Source organism: Sus scrofa, chromosome 14 (genome assembly GCF_054392235.1).
Source record: "Sus scrofa isolate SSC_HxYL_T2T_F1_AM1 chromosome 14, Sscrofa_HxYL_maternal_Yorkshire_Landrace_v2.0, whole genome shotgun sequence".
NCBI lineage: Eukaryota > Metazoa > Chordata > Mammalia > Artiodactyla > Suidae > Sus > Sus scrofa.
In genome coordinates this window covers 65,498,474-65,523,761 of record NC_139396.1, presented here as the reverse complement: position 1 = coordinate 65,523,761, position 25,288 = coordinate 65,498,474, and the positions used below count along the sequence as shown (strand labels likewise).

The following is a 25,288-nucleotide window of genomic DNA, read 5'->3' as shown; positions in this document are numbered from 1 at the left end:
CTGTTTGGGAAAACAAGTGTCTAAATAACTTAGAATTTCCTCCTCTCTTCCAAGTGGCTCCCTGCCTGCCCCTCCACCCTCATGCCCAGATCCCCAGCCTCTTGTACCCCCATTTTGTCTCTCTCCCTCCAACACACAAACTCATTCCAACCACAGGGCCTTTGCCCTTGCTGATCCCCCAGCCTGACACTCCCTTCCTCCTGATGTCCCATGGCTGACTCCTTCCCAGCAGCTCAAGGCCACTTCCTCCCACCACCTGGCCTCATGCACCCCCTGGCTGCACTGTATCATTGCTCTCCTTGACTTCTTCCAAGGCAACGAACAGTGGCGGGAAGTCCCTATCATGTCAGTTACCACTTCCGTGTCCCCCACTGGCCTCGGAGGGTGCTGTGCACACACAGGACGGAGCAAAGAAGACAGACTAGGAAGAGACAAATGAAGGTTGTAAGCCAAGACCCAGCACTCCAGACGATGAAATTGCAAGACTACGATTTACCTGTTCTGCACATCACTTATGTATCAAGGTTCTTGTTCTATGTAAGAAAACTGGGGGCTGGAGAGGAAGCTGCCACAGCTGCCTAAGACAGAGTGCTAGAGGCTTGGACTAGGGGAATAGCAGAGGGATGGAGAAAAACAGATAGAATCGAGAGAGATCTATGATTTCTCCCAGATGTCATCTTTGGGCAACCAGAGCTGAAATGGTGGGGCTCTTCACTGAGATGAAGGATGCTGGCAGAGGACCAGGATGAGGGGGAAACAGAAGCAAAGATATCTCTTAAAAGGAACTGTAGGAGTTCCCCAGCGCCTAGCAATTAAGGATCCAGCATTCTCACTGCTGTGGCATGGGTTCAATCCCTAGTGCCAGAACTTGCAATTTCTACATGCTGTGGGCACAGCTGAAAAAAAAAGAACTGTATCTATTGTTTGTTTCTTCCTAAGAAACCACTCCAAGACCTAGTGGCTTAAAACTGGCATCATTTCTTTGGCTTCAGAACCTGCAGTTTGTCTCTGCTTCATGGAGCATCAGTGAAGACAGCCCAGTTAGAGCTGAAGGACCCACCTTTGTGATGGCTCAGTTGATCTCAGCTGGGGCCTGGAGTTCAGCCAGGACCGTGGATGAGAAAAGTGGTTTGGGGGCTCAGTTCTTTTTTTTTTTTTTTTGGTCTTTTTGCTATTTCTTGGGCCGCTCCCGCGGCATATGGAGGTTCCCAGGCTAGGGGTCGAATTGGAGCTGTAGCCACCGGCCTACGCCAGAGCCACAGCAACGCGGGATCCGAGCCGCGTCTGCAACCTACACCACAGCTCACGGCAACGCTGGATCGTTAACCCACTGAGCAATGGCAGGGATCGAACCCGCAACCTCATGGTTCCTAGTCGGATTCGTTAACCACTGCGCCACCACGGGAACTCCTGGGGGCTCAGTTCTTGACATGTCTCTTCACAGCTGCTTGGGCTTCCTCACAGTATGGTGGCTGGGTTGCAAGTCAGCATGACTCAGCCTTAGAAGTCACATTCCCTCCCTTCTGCCATAGTCACAAACCCACTGAGGTTCAAGGGGATGGGAGGAGGGCCAAAGTCACATAAGAAGAACATGTGGGGTGGGAAAGATTGTCACAGCCATTGGTGGAAAATATAACCAACCACAGTGACAATAACAAATTGTTGCTGCACACTTACTCTGTACCAGGAACTTCATCTGCATGGGGTCATTTTACCCCATGATAATCCCAAGAAGAAGGTCCCATGATTAACCCCATCTTACACATGGGGACACACAGGCCTGGACAAGTGACTTGCCCCAGGTGACATAGTATCTGAGTTCAAATTTGAAACTGAATCTTTCCCACCCCCAGGCAGAGATCAGCCTGATTTTTCTGTACGCATAGAGCCTGGCCTCAGACCCCGGGGTGCCGGTGCTGGGTGAGAGGCTGAAATCAAAGTTGTGTGAAGCCAGCAGGAACTCTGTCACTCCCAGCCTGAGAACCTGGGAAAGCTTCGAGGCGGTTGAGACCTGACCCCAGCACCAAAAGGTGATGTCTGGTATGAGCTCCCCTGTGGCCCAGGGGCCCGAGATTGTCGCTGGGAAAGTGCCCCCATGGCACCCCAGTCCTGGGGCCCAGGCCGAAGGCTCCGGAGCATTCCTTACATTCCAGGGCTTTTCTCTGGGAGGAGGGCTCCTTCCCACAGGAGAGGACTCTTGTGTTTTCAGGCAGAAAAGCAACAGCTCCCCACAGGGGTCTCTGTCTTCCTGGCTGTGTGACTCTGGCCCTGTTGTCACCATTTTGCAACAGAGAACCTATTTATATGTGAGAACTGGCCATGGGGAGTTGGCCGCCAGGACTGTGTCTCCTGGGTGCCCAAAATTCAGGTGGCCTGAGACCCAGCTGGGCTGCCTGTCAACCTGCTCAGAGGCTTGGTCCAGTTGTTCCCTGTCTCCTCTTCAGGCTGTTTTACCTCTGTTCTTGGTTGTTGGCCTTACCTTCCCCGGGGCCAGGAGAAACCATGGGTGTGAAAGAGGGATTGGAATCCATTGGGAAAGTGCTGATACTTTGCATCTCCCTCTTATTGAGTCCTCGCAACCTCTTAAACACCATGTTATCCCCATTTTATGGATGAAGAAACTGAGGCTCAACAAGAGGTGATCACTCACTGTAGGTCACACAGCTAGTGAGGGGCAGATCTGGCTGATCCTGAGTGTGCTTGGGCACCACCCACTCACAAGCTTCCCCTGGCTCCCTGTTTCATTCATTCAACAAAATCTTCTGGACCCTGACTCTGTGCCAGGCATGATGCTGGGCACCCAGGGTACTGCCATGGAGCAGGCAGGCATCTTACGGAACTCACAGACCAGAGAAGGCAGCACATGAGCGAAATGAATATGAAATCTCACACTGTGTGCTGTTCTCCAAGGACAGAGAACACCTCACAGGGAGGAGTGATGGGAGAGAGACATTGGTGTGGAGAGAGTGACTGGGCTCATTCTTGCTAATGGACTCAGCCTTTGGGGATGCTGCACCCCCATTGTGACCATGGTAACCATCTTGGACCCAAGATTCCCACCCTCCAGCTGTGCCTTTTTGGGCAAGTCTCTACACCGCTCTGAGCCTTGGTGGCCCCCTCCTGTAAAATGAGGATTGGGAAGCCCACCTCTCAAATATTGGATTGCTCCAGGAACCAACATGGATGAATCATGTAGCCCAGAGCCTACTACAACAGCCATTTTATGTCAACCCAAGTGGGCTAAAGCAAGGGGTTTGGAGGTGGATTGAGGAGAAGTGGTCTTGCCGGCACAACCCCAGATTGCCAGAAACACCTGTGTCATCAAAATAAAGTGACCCTTGATGAGAGAATCATAGTGAAGTGGAAGCAAAAATCAGAGCTTGCCCATCTGTCTTATGAGGAAGAACACTGAGGCTTCAAGAGGGGAAGTCACTAGGCTTGTCTTCTGTTAAGAACAGAAGCCCTTATCAGACACAACTTAGAATAGATTTACAAGCAGATCCTGCTGAGTAGCAGTGAGAACTTTGTCTAGATACTCATGTTGCAACAGAACAAAGGGTGGGGAAAAAATGTAATTGTAATGTATACATGTAAGGATAACTTGATCCCCTTGCTGTACAGTGGGGAAAAAAAAAAAAAGAAAGAACAGAAGCCCTTGGCAGAAATAAGCATGAGTTTTCCAAAGCTTCCGACCAAAACTGCATTCTCCCCAGCTTCTTCCCTTCCCCCAACCATCCCAGGCCCACCCAGTGCCCTAAAACTCTGGAATCCAAAGAGTATCCCCATGGAGCCTCCCCCAAATGTCTCTAGAAGAACCCTGGTTCCAAGAACAGAGAAGTAAGTAGTCTTGGTCTAATGCCGCCATCTGCTGGCCATATATGAGAACTGCAGCTCTGCCCCCCACCCCACCCCGGGCGCCTCGGAGTGCGGGCAACTGGCTCAGGGACCCGGTCTTTCAAGAAACATGCAATAAACAAAACCAGAGACAGACAGGAAACAAGGAATCAGACTGGCACGCACAGTAATTTCAGATGGGCACAACTTTTAATCAAAAAATACCCTGGTTTGGGGAATAGAGCAGCAGTTCTCATGGTACATTCCTGAGATCTGGGGACCTAGAGGGAAATTAACTTGTAGGTTTCAGCTCATCCCCTAGCAAGCACACAGAGTTTTTCAGAGATGACAGAGACGAGATATCGCAAGAGACTGAATGCAGAAGTAGATACTGGAATCCAACAGACTCTGTTGTCTATTAAGCCAGACATTAAAGAAATTCACCCCCCCAAAAAAAATCATATGCAGTTTTCTCACTAAATTTGTTTTGGAAACTATTACTTTTCATAAATAATTATTTATGTTGGCATGCAATATTGTCATTTTTTTCAATGAATGAATAATACAAGTCTTTTTAAAAGCTTCAGTTTTCATTTCTAATATGGTAATGAATTGATAAACGCATCTTTCTAAAACATCTCAGTTCTAATGTCTAACAAGGGAGACTCACTCTGTGCTGATTCCTCCCTCTTAGTTTTTCTCCCTGTGAGGTCCCTGTCCTTAGCTTAGTACAGCTACCTGCCCTGGACTGTGAGCCTCACAAAAGCAGCTTCTGGCTGTGCCTTGGGCCCCCAACACAATGCTTCATGCAGAGTACAGGGATAGGAGATTTTGGTGAATGAAATGGGGAGTCAGTTGAACCTTGCAAGCGGGCAGTGCCCAGGCGGACTCAGGGATGATTGTTTATTACATGGTAAGAGTATAAAGGGGTCCAGGACCAAAATGTTTGAGAATTAAAGCGACAAACACTTTAATGGTGATCAGGGGAGACATCTCTGAGGAGGTGGCATTCAGCTGAGAGCTGAGGGTCACAGAAAAGTCAGCCACGCAAAAAGCCTAGCGACATATGTTCCAGGCAAAGGGAACAGCCAGTGCAAAGGTCCTTAGGAGAGAATGAGATGGCTGCATTAGGGGAACAGAAAGGCAGGTCCCAGAGAGGAGGGCAATGCTGGGTAAACCATTTCTACGTGGATGGAGGAAGAGAAGGAAGGAGGCAGGAGAGAGAAGCTGAGAAGAGACATGGCTTTTCTCTGCCACAGTGTCCTAGGCACAAAGTAGTGCTATTGGAAAAAAAAAAAAAAGAGTTCCCATCATGGCTCAGTGGTTAACAAACCCAACTAGTATCCAGAAGGATGCAGGTTTGATCCCTGGCCTTGCTCAGTGGGTTAAGGATCTGTTATTGCCGTGAGCTGTAATGTAGGTCACAGACACGTCTCCGATCCCGTGTTGTGGTGGCTGTGGTATAGGCCGGTGGCTACAGCTCTGATTGGACCCCTAGCCTGGAAACCTCCATATGCCATGGGTGCAGCTCTAAAAAGCAAAAAAAAAAAAAAAAAAAAATTAGCAAGAGTGGTGATAGTTGCACAACGATGTGAACTTACTTCATACCACTGAATTATATACTTTAAAATGGTTAAGATGGTCAGTTTGGTTCTGTGTGTTTTCGCACAATAGCAAATGAAAATAAATAACCTATTGCATTGACTATTAACACCATGGTCTTGAGAAAAGGCTGGCAGAGCCCACCCCTGTTCCTTGAAAATGCCACTGGGTCTCCACCCCCCAAATCGCACATCCCTCTGCCTCCTAAGCCACAGCCATCCTTTGGATGTGAATTGGTTTATTAATCTTAAAATTTTAAACAAAAGAAGCTACATTCATGGCTGAAAACAAAAGGGTAGGTTCACACACCATTGCTGGATCCATGTAAAAATGTTCTTTTTAATCAGTGGAACTTCTGTCCCCACACCTAGCATCCCAGGAGGCAGTGACATGGAAAGTGTCTTCTCTGGTCTAGTGAAGGAAAACAGTGGGACCCCAGATGGACTCTCAAAAGGGCTCCTGGGGTCTTTTGTTGGAATGGAACCAGCCCTCCAGCTCCATATACCAGCACAGCCCCCAGGCAGGGACCACTGTGGCTGCCTCCCTTCACGCCACCTACTAAAGGATTAAGCCACCTCTTGGGACTGAGAAGCCAGCTCGGGAGGTCCTGCTCCTAACAAGCTTCAGGTTCTGTGGGGCCAGAGTGAGCACCAGCAGGCCGGGGTGAGAGGTGGAGAACAGAGTCGGCTTCCTCTGGTATTAAGTCAAAGACACACACACACACACTTGCACACTCAGTCAGAATCCTAAAACCCTCCCCCCACCATCGTCCGTCTCATCTCAAAAGTAGCCCAGCCCATTCCTTCTGCCTCCAGAAGGTTTGTTACCCACTGAGACACATTTCTCCCTCCCTGAGACCAGCCTTTCAGAAGGAAACTCCAGGCCTGCATGTCCCCCCTCACAGCCACACAGGGCCAATGCACTCCCTGTCCCAAAGTTGAGGAGGCCCTCCTGCACACTTCCAGGAACAGTCAGTGCAAGACTACCTCCACCTGGGGCGAGTGCTCATAGATCCCATTTATCTTAAGGTGGACCTGAGAGTCCTCCTTTCAAGAAATTCTAACCAAAGAAAAATGGAAAAAAAAAAAAAAAAGTTCTAACCAGTTTTCTAAAATGTGGCCAAAATTCACTGTAAGTTCCTCAGAACTCCACCTGGGCTGAAATAGCAAACTGTCAGCCTAAGTCTCACCTCTGCCATCTCCCCCGCGCCCCCCAGATCACATCCATGGCCTGCCACTGCCCTTAGGATAAATTCCCTGGCGACATAATCTGGTACTTGTCCATTTTCTGTCGTCTTCTGCTCCACTCCCCTCCCCGCCCCATCCTCCCAGAACTCCTTCGATTCTCTCTGACCCCTGGAACTTTGTGCCCACCATTCCCTCTGCCCGGAACTCATCCCCACTGGACTCTGCCCAGCCAGCCAGGGCTTGGCTTAGATGTCTTCCTTTTCAGAAGATCTACCCTGCCTGTCCACACCCCACTCTACCCCACACCCACTCCACACACTGGCATTAAAGTTCCTGAAGGTGATAATGATGTTTAATCACCACTCATCCCCAGTGCCTAGTACTGCGCCCTGCATGCAGAGGGTGCCTATCATCCTCATCTGGCTGGGGCGGGGGGGGGGGGGGGGGGGGGGTATGTTTCCACCGCCCCCACCATCCCTGTCATGGCACCCATCCCACTGCGTCACCTGTATTTCTCCACCTCCCCCACTGAGCTAGAGAAGCACTGTGATGGGAAAGCCCGTGTGTGTGGGTCCCAGCCCCAGAGCAGTGCTGGGCACATAGTAGGTCCTCAGCAGCAGCATCTTTGTAGTTGAATAAAGAGTTCCCTGAAATGGGAAAGGCTTCCAGTGACATGGGGAAAAGCGGCCACTAGAGGGCAGCAGACACGCGCCTCCCCAGCTCAGGCTCCACCCCTTCCCGGGGCCCCGCCAGCAGCTGAGCCACTGTCAGAAGCCGCTTCCTAATGCATTCCCCCCGCCTCCCCCGCGCTTCTTCTCTCTGCATTTCAGTCCTCTGGGTCGCCCTTCAGGCCTCACTGCTAGCGCCACTAGATTAGCTCTGAGTCCTTGGCTGTCAGAGAGGCTCTCACCCCCAGAGTAGTATTCAGTGACCCAAGCAACCTTCCTGCAAGGCCTTGGGGCAGGCCTCTGAGCCCATCCCTGAGCTTCCAATTCTCTAGTCCTTGCCGTGAGTGTCCTTGCCTGACCACCAGACTGAGCCAGCAAAACCAGCCCCTCTTCCCAAGCCTTCGACGACCTGAAGCCTGGTTTCCCACCCCCCGCCAGGAACCCTGACCCTGTGACTTCTCTCTCCTCTCTCAGCCCCAAAGACAACCAAACTTTCTTCCAGCCAAATTCTCATGACCTCAGGGCAGCTAAATTGAACAGAAGTTAGAAGAGAAAGCTGAACTATTTAGAACTAAAGTGTCAATGGGTGTTGGATTTATAACCCTCCTAACAATTCCAATCTAAAGTTTTATGCCCTAGGGCTTCCAAAACTCCAAAGTCCCCAAATCAAGGACTCTAGGTCCTGGCCTGGTGACTGACAATTCCATACACAATGGCACATCCTCTGTACATACCACATAGGCACTCTTAGGACTATAAAAGCTGCATCCACTCGTATGGACCATTGAAACTCTCAAGCTATTGTTTCAAAGACCCATAACTCAAATGTAGATTATATGGGGTCAATAGGATATGTCCAGTGGCCAAAACTTTGGAAGGCTGACAACACTTCTGACCCACCTCAGTAGACACCGCTCCTCCATTAGGCCTGAGCCATATCCCAGCCCTGGTACCTCCTTTTGAATACTGAGATCTTTCCTGACCTCAGATAGCTCTTCCCAGAGCAGTCACCACATCCAACACGACTAGCTCCAGCTCTCTGTGTGTTAGCCCCGTCCCAGCCATGCCGACATCCAAGCTGTTAATAGTAACCAGGAGTGTTAGACCTGTTGTTAGTCAGAAAGAAATCCACAAGCCGTTAGTTTCTGCTGAAAGGAACAGATCAGTAGGGCAGGAGTTAGTCGGGTGAAGGAGAGGTTAATTAAGAGCAGATCAGAGCCAGGCCGGGAGCCTGGAGCCCCCAGCTGGGCAGGGCTGGCAGTTAGAGGTCAGCCCCCAGGGGCAGCCAGGGCGAGGCAGGGATTAGCTGGGTGAGAGCAAGAGTTAGTGCAAAGGAGCCAAAGATTAGCCCAAAGAAACCGAGGTGCCTACTGGAGGTGAGGCATAAAATCACCCCCAGGTGTGGCCCTGGCTTAGCAGCTGGCGGGCTCTGGGGATGGCAGGCTGGGGTAAGGACAGGGGTGTGAACAGGACAGGGAGCCAGGGATGACTATCTGGCTGGTCTGAGGGGCCGCAGGACCCTGTGGACCCCTGGGGTTCATTTGTTGCTTCCCACTTCCTCCTCCTGCAAACCCTGAACTCAAGATCTGGTTTCTTTCCAGCCTTCTCAAATGTCCTGGTGTGGACCATTCTTCTCAATGACTTCTGGTGGGAAAAATGGCCCGCATCTACTTCTGGTAGATGGTGGGAAACCCGGATCTCCTGGCTCCAGGGATGGGAAAGATCTTTTGGCCATTCCTTCTCAGTGCCTTGTGATAAGGCAGAAATTCTCCTCTCACTGGCCTCTGGTGTAAGAAATGCCCCTCTTCCCATCCTTCATATATGGGAAATGCCCCCTCTGGCTGATCTCCTGTACTAAATGCTCCACTCAGTGATTCCCTATGTGGCTAAGACCTTTACAGGGCCTTCCAACATGGGGAAGTCTCCCCTGAATGACTTTGGACACGCCCCCTTTCTGATGCCCATGTGGGACGTGACCTCCATTGATTGCAGGGCACCTCTACAGGCCACTTTCCAATGGAGAAAATTCTACCCTCGCTTCTCTCCAAAGAAGGACACACAGGCGCCTTCTCTCTGCTCCCTTGGCTGGGAAAAGCCCAGTGTGCCACAAGCTAGACCTGCAGGCCCCAGAGGCTTCCCTGCTCCCGCCCACTCCCGCTGGCAACCAGACTTTTGAGCAGCAGAGAGATGCTCTGCTCGGAGACCGGCCTCCCTCCCACACCGGCAGGACCACCTCTTCCACTGGACCGCTGGTGTGATAGCTAGGGCCATCCCCTGCCTCAGAGCTGGCCCGGTGGATGCTGAACTCACAGCCAATGGGGGCAGCAAAGTGGGGTACCTGTCTACAGGGCCAGCCCCTGGACATCTGCTTGCCAAAAGGAGGGGGGACCAGCCCCCAGGGAGGCCCAGAGCTCGGCAGGGCTGGGGTTAGTAAGAAGAGAAAACAGGGTTAGTAGGGGCTGGGTTAGTAAGTCAGAGCACAGCACCAGCGGACGGGGGCACCTCAGCAGACACACACGGAGTCACTAGGAGAAAAGGAAGAACACACGCGGGTCCGTTAGTTGGTTAAGGGGTGATCGGGGTGCAGTTGAGGGCCCCCTGGGGTTAGACAGGTTAGTAAGTGAACATAAGAGCTGCCTATGGGAAGAAAGCTGAAGACGAGGAGAAAGAGTGTGGGGAAGAGACGGTTAGGGGTTCAAAGCAAGTGTCTGGCCCCAGGCAGAGGGGTCGGTGTGCAGACCACCCAGAGGGACCAGGGCCCACCAGGGCACATGATGGGTCAGGTTTTCTGGCCCTCCCACCCCACCCTCTGATACATATGCATCTATATTAAGTATCTGCCAGGTGTCAAGAGCTTTATAGTCCTGGGAATTCTTACTGCCACCTGTGAGGTGGGGAGTAGGCCTTCCATCCTACTGTTGAGGAAACTGGGGTTCAGAGAGGGGAGGTGACTTGCTCACAGTCACCCAGCAGGAAGTGGCAGAGTGGGCAAGTCCTACTCGCACGCCCCATCCTGGAATGCGGGTCTGCACAGAGATCCCAGGCCAAGGGCAGGGCCTTCCGAAGCCTCGTCTGCCCCCACATCCCAGCCCCTGAGAAGGCCCACGAGCTGCAAGGTTAGTATGGTCTGGCTGCGGGGGGTTAGTAGGGCATGCTCGGGCCTGGTTAGTGGGTTAGTCGGTTGGCAGAAGGCCAGGCACCTCATCACACGCCACAGCGTCCCGGCCGAGCCCTGGGTTAGTAGGTTAATCACACCATGCAACACTGCCCGGCTGCAGCGCCAGAGGCCTCCCGCCCCCCAATCAGCCAGGGAGCTGGGCCTGACCAGGGCAGGGGGTCTGCCTCCAAGCCCCTCAGCCCCACCAGAATCAAGACTATCCACGCAGACCCTACAAAGAAGTTGTGCTTCCCTACTTCTCTGCTGTGAGCCTCCCCCAGACACTTCAGTTCCCCTGAAAATGGACCCTGCTTGTTCTGGCGGGAACCCCCCTGCCTGGTTCTGGCCAACCCATTCCCGGAAGGCTAGATTCTGTCACACTCAGCCACACACACACACACGCACACGCACACGCACACACTGGCATCTTCCCACGAAGGATCTGATGCCCCAGAGCCACCATGCCCAGTGGACAGCTCCTCTGTCCCAGACTGCCTGGCCTCTGACTCCTCCAACTACTGGCCTCCCCTCACCCCAAGACAGCGCAGAGCTTGCCTGACCCCTGGAACCAGATTCAGATTCCCCAATCCCAGGGAAAGTAGTGCCTTTCCAGCCGATGCTACAAAGCACCTGAGTATGCCCTAGTTTTGTCACCTCCTATCACAATTGCAGTTTTCCCCCAGAAACCCCAGCCTAGACTCTCCAGAGTTCTAAATGATGCTCCATAAGGAGAGGGTTCTGTTGCCAGCAAAGTTTGGGGAAAAACACTTAATCCTCTGTCCTGGAGTATTCACAATTCCTAGCAGCATTTTTAAAGGCTCTGATAAGTCCTGCACTATAGAAACCTACTGAATTTGAACTTTTATTTTTTTAAAAGAGCAATAACATCTCCTAGAACCTACTTTGGGAGTCTGTGCTCTGTCCCCCTAGAAACTCAACTAAGCCACATCCTTCTCATCCTCCAAGGTCCTGACTGATTCAGCCTTGCTGGGAAGCCCTTCCAGCCTACCCTGAGGTCTTGCTCCCACCCACCCAAGCGCTGGGAACCTGTGCCTCAGTAGACTGCTTTCTGCCCCATCTTCCAATGGCTGTGAAACCCTGAAGGCTGGAGTCATGAGCACGTCTTCATTTACATTCCCCTCAAGTAAGCAGCTCGGGGAAGGGCTCAGAGCAGGCTCTTACTTCCAATGAGAGGAGTAGATATTAAAGGAGGCATTGGGAGTTACTGTGGAGGCCAGGCCAATGCAGCTGATTGCTCGATCTGCTTAGAGAGGAATATTAAGAACACACAAATGGAAAAACAGGCTAGGAACGCCTCTGGGCCGAAGATGCTGAGTTTACAGTCCAGAGTACCAAAAAGAGGTAAGCCCACATCTGAACTCCCCGACAGATGGGAGTGTTTACTGAAACCTACTAAGAGCCAGGCGCATGATTTCACTGACTTCTCCCTGTGCCCCCAGGGGAGCAATCCTGTTTCAGAGTGAACATCGGACTCCCAGGGGTGAGGCGACTTGCCTAAGGCTGTGCAGCAGAGGGCGCACCCTCGGGCTCCAAAGCCCATGCCCTTCCCCAAGGCATCCCTCTCCTGGGGATCCTCCTCGCTGCTCTGGGCGAGGGCCCGTTCATTTGCTGTCTCCCCAAGACTCCTGGGCCAGCCTAGCAGAGCCCTTCCCCTGCCTCTGCCCCTCCTTCCCCTCCCTATTAGGGGGCGGGAGTTCTGAAGGGGAGCCTTTCAGCTTTCCATGTCTGCTCTGACCACCTGCAATGGGCTGAACTGTGTCCCCCCACCGGGCTTCAAATTCATAGGCTGAAGCTGTAACCCCTAAGGTGACTGTATTTGGAGATAGGCTTTAACATAGGTCATTACAGCTAAATGAGGTCATAAGAATGAGGCCCTAACCCCACAGGACTGGTGCCCTTATAGGAAATGGAAGAGACTTCAGTCATCTATTTCTCCTCCTCCCTCCCTTATTTCTCTCTCTCTCCCTTTCTCTCTTTCTCTCTCACCCTCGCTTTCTCCTTCACCCTTGCTTTCTCCCTCTCTTTCTCTCTCTCTCTCCCTCTCTTTCTCTCTCGCCTTCTCACCCTGTGTATGCACAGAGAAAAGGCCATGTGCGAACAGAGCAAGAAGTTTCTATCTGCAAGCCAAGGAGAGAGGCCTCAGGACAAACCATCTCTAGCACCCTGATCTGGGACTTGCAGCCTCTAGAACTTGAGAAAATACATTTCTGCTGTTCTAGCCACTGAATCACAGTATTCTGTTACAGCAGCCCAGGCAGACTAACACAGGTCCCTCCCCACCCTGGGAAAAGGACATCAGGCTCTTAAGTTTGCCTGAGGAAGCCTGTTGTCCTGCAAGTCCTGGGACGGGCCCCCCTTGAGGGGCTGGAAGAGGCGAGAATGGGGATGGGGCACGGAAGCGAGGGTGTAGCTCTGTGACAGGGGAAGCTGCCTGCGTGTGGAGCCCGCCCTAACTGTCTCTGCTCCCCAAGGACAGGATTGTGACAAGGAGCAGGGGTCTGAGATGGAGCTGGGGTGACCTCTCAAGCCTTGAGGTGAGGCCAATTCCAGAACATTCCCTTTGGATGGCAGGACCAAGGCCCAGTGTCTGGCTCCTTCTGCAAGACCCTCCCCCAGGCAGGGTCTCTCATCTCTCAGAACTGCTCTCCTTTCAGGATCACTGCCCCTCCCAGAGCTCCACACCCCAGCAAGAGGTCCAGCCACCCCCCACCCCCAGGCCCATCCTGCCTTCTCCCTTTGACTGTCAGGTAGAAAAGAAGCACCAAAAGGCCCCATCCAAGAATCCCCCACAAAAATGAGAATCACTCACACAGCGCAAGACAGACTCCAGCCAACGGCACCCCAGGGCTGCATCGACCTGCCTCCCACTTGCAGCTCCTACCCGACTCCCATCCCACGTTGCTGCCCCTGTCCTGGCCCAGGCGGAGCTCTGCCTGATGGCTGGCAGGGCTGCAAGGAGAAACCAAGTCCACGGGGGGTCAGGAGGGGCCTCCAGGCCTGGGGAGGAGGGCCTGGCAGATGGGGCCAGAGAGAAGCAGAGGGGGCGGCCAGCTGCCAGCCCTCCTCCCACCCCTTGAGCTGTCCTCCAGAGCTGGGTCCTGTCTTTGGCTGGGCACCAACCAGGAGGGGCCTTTGTCCAGGAGATTCTCCATCCCAGGAGTCAGGAAAGGTGAGGTCTTATCCAGAAAACCACCGGCGGCTGCTCCCTGTGTCACTGTGCCCAGGGTCACCCAGGCTCTCCAGAAGACCAGACCGGGTGTCCTGGAGGTGCTGCGGGGCCAAGAAGCCTGGGGGCACAGGAGATGAGGGTGAGGGCCTAGCCTCCATTCCCACTCCCTACAGCCTAAGCCCACATCTAAGGGGGGGGACCTTCAAAGACACCCCCTCCCCTGCAGCCTCCTCCCCGTGCCACCAGTACTTAGGTTGAGGTGAGGGTTTGCATGCTAATAATACACAGAGAGGACGCCCCTCCCTGACAGGGCTGCACAGGGGGTGTACAAGCAATAAAAGGAGCCCAGAGCCAGCCCCACAGGCATCAGGGGAAGGGCCCAGGTGGGCAGAAAGGGCCCTCAGCGTCTTTGGGAAGCTTGGCTTCCCTTTATGACATTCCTGGAAAGGATACCTCTGTACCATCCCCCCCCCAAGGCATGCACACACGCGCGCGCGCGCACACACACACACACACACACACACACACACCCCTACATCTCCCAGGATGGGGAGCTCATTCCCTCACTGAAGCTGTGATGAAGCATGTTCTTACATGAAGATCTGAGAGGGCAGGACCACACCTCGTCTTGACCTCTGGTTCCTCAGCATCATCCTGGAGAAGTCATGTGGTCCATACTTGTGCTGAATGAAGGAACATGCTGAAGTCTCCGCCATGGCCCCACCTGTGGTGGCCTTGGTTCAGTCCCATCACCTCCACCAAGACCACACACAGTAAGCCTTCCAGCCCCTGGCTCCAGCATTTGGCCAAGGCCTGGGGACCTGAGTTCAGTGAAACCCCCCTCCCCCACACCTATCCAGGCTTACCTGACAGCACCCAGCCAAAATGCTGGCAGCCCAGGCTCCTACCCCACGCAGACCCCAGAGGCCCATCCTGGAAGACAAAGGATCCAAACACAGCGCAGGAGAAAACCATACCCAGGCCCCCTCCCCAGCCAGCCCAGGCCAGAACTTTCTACTAACAGGAAGGCCTGGGAGCCAGGGAGGGTGGGCCCAGGCACTCTGCCCCCACCACCCTTCCTCCTGCCCCAGAACATCCTTGGTTCCCTGTCCCCATTGATGGTAGAACGTGACCCACCCAAGAGACAGCAAGGCAAACTCAGCTGGATGACAGCTTGAACGAGAGCATCAGACAAGAGCTGGGGACCCAGAGTCCAATCCCGGCTCTGCCTCCCGTGCTGCCGTGGGAAGTCTCTCTGGGAGGCAGGGCCTTTCCAGTCCAGACTTCCACCCAAAGCGTACAGTCATAACGTGTAGCTGGAGGCAGTGGATGGGACGTAGAAGAGGCCCTTCTGCCCAACCTCAGGTATCTTCCCGCACCCGCCCTCCTCTTCCACTTTCTCTTCTGAGGCATCAGGAAAAGCTTGGGGACCCGATGGCAGGCAGTCCCCATGTCACAAGTCTGGAGAAGCCCAGAGAATGCCCACGAATCCTAACCAAAGACCATCTCCCAGGTTTTGCTTTTCATGATGGCTAAGCCATCGTCATCAACTGGCAGACCTGGGCCAGGAGAGTCAGGGGCCCTCTCAGTATGTTTTCTGAGCTGGCTGCCAGTACCTCAGCTTGAGGCATGGGTCCAGGGCTAGAGATGTACTTGGACCCTCACCCTGTGAAGTATGTGCCCTGGGGCCACAGTGCTGAAGTCCCTGCTTGACTGCCAGGCAAAAGAGCCCTAGCCAAGCTGTATCAATATGATGATAGAGGATCAGAACTCAGGAGGAAAGGGCCAGCCCATCTCAAGGAGTCTTCTGACTCCACATCTACAGGTGCTCAAGGTAAGGTCATTAAACTCAGCTCAGAAGCTCCTGATGGTGGAGTTTATAGAATACTAACCTTGATGCCAAAAGGGGTAGGAAAATTATTTCTGGGGGCCCCGTAAATCAGGGACAAGCTTTGTTTGTGGCGTAGAGGTGGGAAAGTGAATGAGCTGCTGCATGGATTTCTCTTCCCCTTGAGAATTCTGGGATATTGTACTTTCCTGCACAGACCAGCAGAGGGCAGGCTGGTAGGCTATGGGCTGGTAAGTTTGAATACTTATCTGCAAGGCTCCTTTCCAGTGCAATGGTGAGCATCTCCAAGATGCCAGAAACTCCCTTCTTTCTCTTCTGTCCCAGGAACTTGCTGAACTCTGTAAATAGACCCTGCTCTGCTCAGAGAAGCATTGTTTGAACACAACGACCCTTTCCCCTGGCCCTGGAAATCCCCAGAATCCCTGATAGGAATAAGGCAATGGAGATTTCAAAGGAAACTAGCTCCTGCATCAAGCTGGCAGCTGTCTAGAGGGTACAAAGGACACTGAGGTCATATAAACATGGGTGAGATTATGGCCTCCAAAACCCCACATACCCAATGTGTGACTCAAAATTAATTATTCTCAAAGGCTTAGCCAGCACCTGGCACATAACAGGTGTTCCAAAAATTATTTTCCCCAGTTAATGATTTAAATTTTTAGTAAATCTTGTGTAACACTGATGCCCCAGAAATAAGGGCCATATTTATCCCACAGGATTATATGCCCCTCTTGGGGGGGGATGTATACCCCACTTAGAAAGCACCAATCAAATCTAAATCCCCTGTCTTGGTGAATGGCTGAGTAAACTGTATGACACTCATATAATGAAATCTACTCAGCAACAAGAAGGAACAAACTATCGATACATGCTATGACAAGGATGAACTTCAAAAATGCTATATGGGGTGAAAGAAGCCAGGCACTAGAGACCATATGCTGTATGATTCCATTTATGGGAAATGTCCAGGAAAGACAAACCTATACAGTCAGAAAGTAGATTAGTGGCTGCCAGGGATTAGGAGCAGGCTGAGGATTAATGGTAAGTGGAGCTAAGGGATCTTACTGGGCACTGGAAATGTTTGAAAACTGATTTGTAGTGATGGATGCAGAACACGGTAAATGGATGCAAAACCCCTGAATTGTGCACCTGAAGTCGATGAGTTTATGATATGCCTCCATGAGGTTAGACAAAAAAGGGCTGAATTACTGACACGCACAATGAGGACGAACCTCAAAAACATTATGCTGAGCTACAAAAAAAGCCATGTACGACACATTCCCTAGTAATGGAACTTTAGGAAAAACATCTAGTCTGTAGGCATGGAAAGCTGGTCAGTGATTTGCTAGGGCTGGGAGGGATTGACAGGGGAACATTTTAGGGTGATGACAACGTTCTAGATCTTGATTGTGGTAGTTACACAGGTGTATGTATTTATCAAAAGACATTAAAATGTGTGTTTTAAACGGGTGCATTTTATTGCATGCAAATTATTCCTCGATAGAGTTTGCTTTTCATCTTTCGTCTTTTTAGGGCCACACCCGTGGCATATGGAGATTCCCAGGCTAGGGGTTGGATTGGAGCTGTACCTGCTGGCCTATGCCACAGCCACAGCAATGCAGAATCCAAGCCGAGTCTGTGACCTACACCACAGTTCACGGCAACACCAGATCCTTAACTCACTGAGAAGGCCAGGGATCAAACCCGCATCCTTCTGGATATTAGTCAGGTTTATAAACCACTGAGCCACAACAGGAACTCCAAGTTTGCTTTTCAAAACTCAGATGTGATGACAGAGGACAAAAACCAAGAAGGATCAGATCAGAGGCCACACAGAGACCTGGAGGTGGGCTCCCAGGTCCCAACATCTCAGCTCCCGCACAGACCTCACCCAACCCCTACTTCAAGCCAAGGTCAGGGACCCCATTAGGGCAGCTTTGATTGAGGGATTGGACCCCAGGGGATCCTCAAGTTCCCTCCTACCTCTGAAATTCACAAGGTCTCTGCACATAGGGATTTCCTGTGGATCTGACGACATAGCATGAGACTGGTCTCCACCACCCCCAGGGGTACACAGAAGGAGAGGAAGGGTCACCTTGGTTGCTCCTTTGATGCCGTTAGGGTCATGGCGGCCAGGTGAACATGTCTGGAATGACATGGGTAGGCGGGAACATACCTCCAGCTGTCATTGAGAGAGAAAGAAAGGGATGCAGGATAAAGATGTAGCCATGAGCACACTGGAGAATAGATGCCAGAGTCCTGTTCTGAAATCACAGTGTCTGCCAAAACTGATCTCCTTGGATGTAGATCAGAAGCGAAACGGAAAACCAGGAGGTACCTTGGCGGGGCCAGTGCCAACCAGAACACCCAAACACCTTGGAAAGTTTATGGGCTTTACATATGGCCTCTCATCCTGCTCTACCACTTCAAGCAAATGGCTGGTCTTCTTATCCATGAAATTGGGATAACGATGGCACCCACCCCACAAGGCTGTTGTGAGGGTTACATGATATGATAACTATTAGCTATCAGCTTGCATTCTCTTGTTTTCTTTCATTATTATGACTGCCATGGCCTATACTGCTCATTAACATCACCCATGCATACTCAGTTTTTTCCCCTAAACTCTGTGCTGTTCCTGGGAATGGAAAGAACAGCTGCCAGGGAAACATGCATTTGGTTGCATTTTAGGATCCTTCTGGGTTTCTCCCCCCCCCCCCCCCCCGTGACTCTGGAATAAAATAGCTGCACAGAGAGCTGAGGCATACGAGAGATGTTGGCCTAAATTGCTTTGGATGAGTGAGTGCTGAGAGATGACGGAAGCTCCTGGGAATAACGGGATGTGCAGGGCGCCTTGCTGGAGACACGCGGAGGGGGCAAAAAAAATGAGGCTTCTGCACATGCGCAGAAAGCACCGTTTCTGGACGAATTCAAACACAACCTACACAACAGAGGAGCTTCTATACTCAAATCTCCCTCAAACGATGGAACCCCTGAGCTGTGGGGGGGTGGGGGTGGGGAGAAACACCTTTACCTGAAAAAACAATGCATTGGGCTTTTTATTCTCATTTTACAGATAAGGAAACAGGTTCCAAGTAGGGTGCCTTATCCCAGATGACCCAGCTATAAAATGGTGCAACTGGATTCTAAACAGTCTAAACAGAGTTCCCGTGGTGGCGCAGCTAAACGAATCTGACCAGGAACCATGAGGCTGAAGGTTTGATCCCTGGCCTCACTCAGTGAGTTAAGGATCCTGCATTGCTGTGAGCTGTGGTGTAGGTCGCAGACACGGCTCGGATCCCACATTGCTGTGGCTGTGGTGTAGGCTGGCAGCTACAGCTCTGATTCAACCCCTAGCCTGGGAACCTCCATAGGCCACGGGTGTGGCCCTAAAAGAAGCAAAAAATAATAATTATAATAATAAACAGTCCTGTTGAACCCCCAAGGGACAGAAGGCTTATGCTCAAATATAGAGATGGGGATAAAGGAGAAAAGGGATGTAGAAAATGCAAACACTGAGGTCCTCAGCCTTACTGTTACTGCGAGGCAACTGGAGGTGATTGCTAGACCATCTGGGTCGGTTTATTCCAGTTGCTTCCATGGTCTTGAGGCAACTGATTAAGTTAACTTTTAGGAGAGGAAGTGGTGTAGTGTAGTAGTTACCAAGACACATTTCAGAGCCAGACTAGTTCTAGGTGCAAATCCCGATTCTACAACCTACATGCTATGTGACTCTAAGCTAGTCACTTCCCTCCTCTGAGCCTCAGTTTCCCATCTGTAATGCCCAATTCCCAGCCTTATCATGAGAATATGCAACACCCGGCAAGAACCTTGGTAAAGAGTTAATAAATGGTAGCCAGAGTCAATTACTGTTTTTTGGTTTTTTTTTTTTTTTTTTTGTCTTTTTTTGTCTTTTTTTGCTATTTCTTTGGGCCGCTCCCGCGGCATATGGAGGTTCCCAGGCTAGGGGTCGAATCGGAGCTGGAGCCACTGGCCTACGCCAGAGCCACAGCAAGGCAGGATCCGAGCCGCGTCTGCAACCTACACCACAGCTCACGGCAACGCCGGATGGTTAACCCACTGAGCAAGGGCAGGGACCGAACCCGCAACCTCATGGTTCCTAGTCGGATTCGTTAACCACTGCACCACGACGGGAACTCCCAATTACCGTTAATCAGCTGCTCCGAGGCCCTGAGGACAGGATAGTTAGTTTGGTCCCTCCTTCCCCTCCATCCCTGGCCCAGCAGACCCCAGAGGGGCCCACCAGGCACCACAGGGGAGCAAGGGACACCTGCTTCATCTGATCCCATCAGTCTGGAGAGGGAGGAGGAGACAGATGTCACGCTCAGCTGGCCTTTGCCTCTGCCCCTGAGTCTGTCTGCCTGTTGTTCCGTGGAACTGCAGCTGACAGATGAGCCTCAGAGACAAGAGGAAGGATCCTTTCCAAACAAAGGGCTGGCTTTTAAGTTATTCACCAGCCCATTGAACCTGCACAATGGCCTCAATGCCCCAGAAACACCGCTGCTCAGATTGCCAGAGGTTCGTCCAGGAGAGGAGCCAATGGCCCAACACAAACAACTGAGTGTCTGTACAGGATTCAGGGGCCGTGAGAATGACCGCAGCCAGCACACAGTGGGTCTACTAAAGCAGCAAGTGTCTTTACTAAACCGCTACTGGGTGCCGAGCCCTTTACACATTCCGGGTCAGAGCCTCACAATGGCCTTTTAAAGCAGGGATTATGATTCCCACTTTACAGATGAGGAGACTGAGGCTCAGAGAAAGGAAATGCCTTCCTTCCTGAAGGTGACATGGAGCGTAGATGGGGAGGAGGATGAGCACACAGATCCTGCAACTCGGCGCCCCCTCTTTCTACCACACCACACTGCATCGAAGAGGGGTAAATTCAAAGAGCAGAATCCTGCCTTGAGCAGAAGCAGGTCCAGAGAAAGGAGCTTAAAAATAAAGATGTTAAAAACAATGCAGGACCAATTGATAAGGAACTGAGCAGAGTGTGTCCATCTACGCCATGAAACACCAACTCTCTTACGATGATTTCTGCCAAGGGCATAAAAACATGGAGAAAAGTTACTGCTGCAGTAACTTTTCTAAAGCACTAAATGTAAAGCTCAATTTCAATTAGTATTTTCAAGAATAGAAAATATACCCCAGGGAAATATGTGAAAATGGTAAATACAACAGTTGTTCTGGGGTGATGAGACTATGGAGTTTTCACCTTTTTTGTCCCCAATCTTTTCCAAATTTGCAATTATCATGCATTCTATTACATGTTTAAAAAGCACCCAAATTACATTTTTTAATGTCATTTGAATTTGTTTTGAATCTGACATAGAGAATGGTGCTTCTAAAACTCATGGTAAGAAGTTATGGTTCCTTTAGGGACCTCTGAAGATGTCACCTTCCTTCTCCCTGAAGGAATGGAGAGACAGGCTAAGACTGCAGCAAGGCGGATGTAGAGTGGATTTCAGAAACTTTCTCAATGCCAAGGGTCATTAACTAATAAAACAGATGGGCAGGAGGCACCTGCGGGATGTTACCCATAATAGTCTTTCAGCATGAAATTAATCAAACTCCGTATTAGATTAAGTTCAATGCCACCCAAAGCTGACTGCTCCAAAAGTGTCCCAGAGGAAACATTTTGGCCCAGAGAGCTACATGATTCTGGGCTGGGGTGAGGGGAGAGGTCTGGGCACCATTCCCTCAACACAGGGTCTGACCATCTGCATGATGAAGGGTTGGAGGGGGTCTGAATAAACACTCAGAAGCCCGGCCCCACCCAGTCCTGCTGACTCATCCCCTGGCCACGTGGCCAGGACATCTGCGTATGTGAAGCCGCGCCCCTCAAGTCTGAGAACCGCTGTCCTCAGGTTTCCCAGTCTGTCAAGTGGAGTTACTCATCCCTCCCCTCCCCCACCAGCCCAGACAATCGTCAGGCTCCCAGGCGCTCCCAAATGGGACTGCCCTTCAGAGGTAAAGCACCGGAACCAGAATGAGCTCTGGGCTTCACCCACTTGGAGGCTGGTACCTAGAAAAACAAAACCGCTTCCCGCACGTCATCTCACCCATCCTTCCCCGCACTGCCACCTCCCACCCCACTTCCCCCAGCAGCAGGTGGGGGCGGTTTCCCCGCCCAGCACTGCAGTGGGGTGTGTGCGCACCAGCGAACCGGCGCAGGGCAGCCACTGATCTAGAGCTTGGGAGGAGGTGAAGAATCCAGGTCTCCAGACCTTCCCCTGCAGAGTCCAAGGAGCAATTTCTCCAGCCAAGCATCCTCCGCTGAGGGAGAGGAGAAATCTGGTTCCCTCCCTCCCAAATTCCCTGCCTCTCTAGAGAGTGTATGGGAGAGCACTAGGTGGAAAGGGGTTCTGGGATCTCCCCAGACCCATTTAAGGGTGTTACATGGACTTTAGAGGTAGACATATCTGGACTCAGAATCACTGGCTATGTGACCTTGGCCGTGTACCTGACCCACTCGGAGCACAATCTCTTCATCTATAAAATGGGGTTCTTACCACCTCCTGGGATTGCTGTGATAATGCATGTGAAGCACTAAGCACGTTGCTGGCACAGAGTAAGCTCTCCATAAACCGATGTATTATTATCATTAGCGATACTATTATTCTCAGCGAAGAGGTTTTCTGATCCCTTCCATCCCTTTGGATGCTGGACATCTAGAATTTGAGTCCCAGAAGTGGAACACTGGCAGGTGCTGGTTGGGGGGGGGGGGGGGCTTAGTAAGAAACAACGGGGGGGGGGCTCAAGAGCCCTGCTCCACCATCCCATCCCCCACCTCCAGTTCTGAGACCACTGAGTGTCCCTCCAAGGCTTGGCCACTTCTGGTAGATGGAAAAGGTGCGAGGCCCCACCTGACCGTCTGGTAGCGGAGGTGGGGAAGGTCTTTGTTCCCCCTCAGATCATGACTGCAAGACCCCCATGGCACTAGACCCATTGCAAACTCCCCTATTTCTTCCCCACGCCCCACCCAGGCGGGAGTCTTGGCTGCCTTTGACAACTGCGGGCTCCAGAGGCTCTTCACCCAACAAATGAGGGGCACTTCAGGCAGCGTGTGCCACCCCTGAACCCTGCCTGGGACCCTGGGACCTACCTTCGACACCAGCTTCGGAGAATTAGGCTCTTACCAGCGTGCAGACCAGGATGCTCAGGGAGGGTGGGCTGTTAGGATAGGGCGGCGGCTTACCTCGGGTCCTGGTCCTCGGTCCTGCGGCGCCAGTGCAGAGGGCTCTTTGTGCCCGGGCTCACAGTGCAGAACTGGGGGAGCCCCTGCAAGCGCCTCCCATCGCAAACTCCTCCCCGCACTCGTCCGCAGCCTCCCTCCCTCTGGTCCCCCGAGCGCGTCGTCGTCTTTGTAGCTGCTGCAGCGCCCATGAAATTTTAATGCGGGAGCGGCTGGCAGGCGAAGGCGCCCCACCCCCGGCCCTACCCTCTGCCCTCCCCTCACCTCCCCACGTCCCTGCAATCCCCCACCCTACCCCGAGGTCGGGGCCTGGGAGGTGGAGCGCGGCCGGGTGTGGGGGGAGCGCACCTCCACCCCAGAGGCACAAAGGGGCGAGCGCGCTCTGCCTCCCACATCCCTGGCGGTGGCGCTGCCATGGCAACGCTTGCCGGGCTGGACTGGACCTCGAGAGAGCAGGGATGGAGAGGCATGCCCTGGCAGCACGAGGGCGGACCCAGGGAGCAGAAGTCTGGACCCGGGCATCGGAGAGTGAAGAGTACCAGGTGCTTAAGCAGTTCCCCTTGGGTCTATGCTTCTCAATTAACTCCGCACGCACGTGAAGTCAAGATCAGAACGCAAACCTGAGACATCGTGGGCACGTTCATGCGACTACACTACTTGGCCTACCAACTCAAGGTGTGGTCTTTTTTTTTTTTTTTTTTAACCGCCCTCTCCTCTGTACCTACTATTTTTTCTAGAACAGTAAGGTTAGAAAATGGTCCTACAGCAGTCATTCTAGACCAAGTCCTGCAAGTGGCATTACATCACTTGGAAACTTGTTAGGAATGCAGATATTCAGGCCTCTCCCAGAGCTAGTGGGTTGAAAACTCTGGTGTAGGGGCCCTGCTGAGATCTGTGTTTTAACAAGCCCTCCAGGGGATTCCAGTGCTTGAGAACCACTGTGCTAGACCATTCCAGTCGCCTCTACAAGCAGGCTCTTCTGGATTTAAATCTCAGCTCTGTCCATAGCTCTTAGCGATGATGCAAGCTTCACTCCCTTTCTGAGATCCAGTTTTCTAGTCTGTAAAGTAGAAATAACAACAGACTCTGTCTCATAGAGTTGTGCTGGTTAAGCGCAGGAATGGGAGGAGGGGTGCTTAGCACAGTGCCTGGCACTGTTAAGGGCTCAAATATATTTTTTAAAGTTTTACTGAAGTATAGTTAATTTACAAGGTGGTGATAATTTCTGCTGTACAACAAAGTGACCCAGTCATACATATACATATATCCATTCTCTCTCAGAATCTTTTCCCACACAGATTATCACAGAATACTGGGTAGAGAAGGGCTCAAAACACATTTTTATTCCTATGACCCATCTCCTTTCATTTTCACACCCCTGTGTATATCATTTAACATCTCTATTAGTCAGAAAAGGACAGTAAAGCTCAGAGAGGCAACAAGAGCTGCCCAGGTGCCTGGTAAGGGAACCAGGTGGGATCTGAACCCACCATTTCAGGTTCCAAGTGCACTAACCCTTCTTTATACTACACAGCTCTTGCTAGGACCCCTGGCCTTGATCTTCAGAAAATCCACACCCAATTCAACAAACCTATAGCACATCTCCAGTATGCATAGCCCAAGGCTGTGGCAGGAACAGTGGGTCACAAGGAGGTCCCAGAGATTACCTCCACCCCAGCATAGCTGGCAGTCCTGCCAGAGAAGTAAGACCCACATGAAACAGTTAGAGAAAAGGCAAGATAGGGTCCAGTCACAGCACTGTCCAGAGTCCACAGCCAAACTGTTGGCATTACAGATCTATGCTTTCCCCTTGCACCATCAGACCACAAGCAAAAGAGGAAATGGGGTTCAGCCTGACACGTCCTAAATGAACACAGGGGATGCAGAGGGATCACTCCTGTTTTTTCTTCTTCTTCTTCTTTGACCACCCAGCAGTATATGGCATTCCCAGGCCAGGGATGAGATCTGAGCCACAGTTGCAACCTACACCAAAGCTGCAGCAATGCTGGATCTTTAACCCACTAAGCCCAGCTGGGAATCAAACCTGCAGCCCAGTGTTCCAGAGATACTGCCAATCCCGTTGCACCACAGCAGGAGTGGCACTTCTGTCTTTTTTACATATTGCCAAGCCACCTGTTTCAGAATCTGTTCCCAAATTCTCCTGAAGATCAGCCCATCACTTCCAATACCTGTTTGGGAAAAAAATCAAGGCTCTTGCCACTCCCAAATTTTCAGTGCTTCTCCTGTTCGCTAGGGTTTCTCAAACAATGAACAATAATGAGCCCATGATCCTGTCTCCAAGCATCTTTGGTTCTAGGGATATATCTTCAAGGAGAGCAGCAGAAGGAAGAAGGGACCAAAAGAAATCATTGTCAGAAACTAGTGTGGGCTTGCTGAGAAGACACCAAGTCTAACTCAAATGGATTCAGCGTGAGGGTGATGCAGGTCGAAGGCAGACCCCATGTCCAGCAGATACCAAAGCCAGCAAGGTGTAATCCTGCCTGCTTCCCACTGTCCCTGGTTCTCTAATTTCTTTATCACAGTAGCTCAGACCAGCTCTCCTGAGGGAGTCTGTTGGCCCCTTGCAT

General features: G+C 51.8%; 1 protein-coding gene and 1 long non-coding RNA gene across 6 annotated transcripts in view; one reads left to right on the top strand and one right to left on the bottom strand.

Annotated features, from left to right (window-relative positions):
• LOC146396624 (uncharacterized) overlaps positions 1 to 25,288 on the top strand; it is a 49,579-nt gene that overhangs the window by 8,262 nt on the left and 16,029 nt on the right. The window lies entirely within an intron of this gene.
• LOC102160252 (uncharacterized) lies at positions 5,658 to 23,237 on the bottom strand. 5 transcript variants are annotated; one of them, XR_014826870.1, is made up of 6 exons: positions 22,996 to 23,116; positions 22,704 to 22,878; positions 17,471 to 17,669; positions 14,505 to 15,825; positions 14,233 to 14,321; positions 5,658 to 13,756 (listed from the first exon to the last, which is right to left on the bottom strand). XR_014826870.1 is itself a non-coding variant. In XM_084995357.1 (6 exons), the coding sequence occupies exons 1-6, from the start codon at positions 23,220 to 23,222 to the stop codon at positions 13,696 to 13,698; spliced, it is 747 nt and encodes a 248-aa protein (XP_084851483.1). In that variant the 5' UTR covers positions 23,223 to 23,237; the 3' UTR covers positions 5,658 to 13,695. The 5 variants fall into 5 exon arrangements, 2 of the variants coding, with proteins under 2 accessions (XP_084851483.1, XP_084851484.1); XR_002338431.2 differs by having other exon boundaries at positions 14,233 to 14,362; positions 17,583 to 17,669; XR_001300895.3 differs by having other exon boundaries at positions 17,583 to 17,669.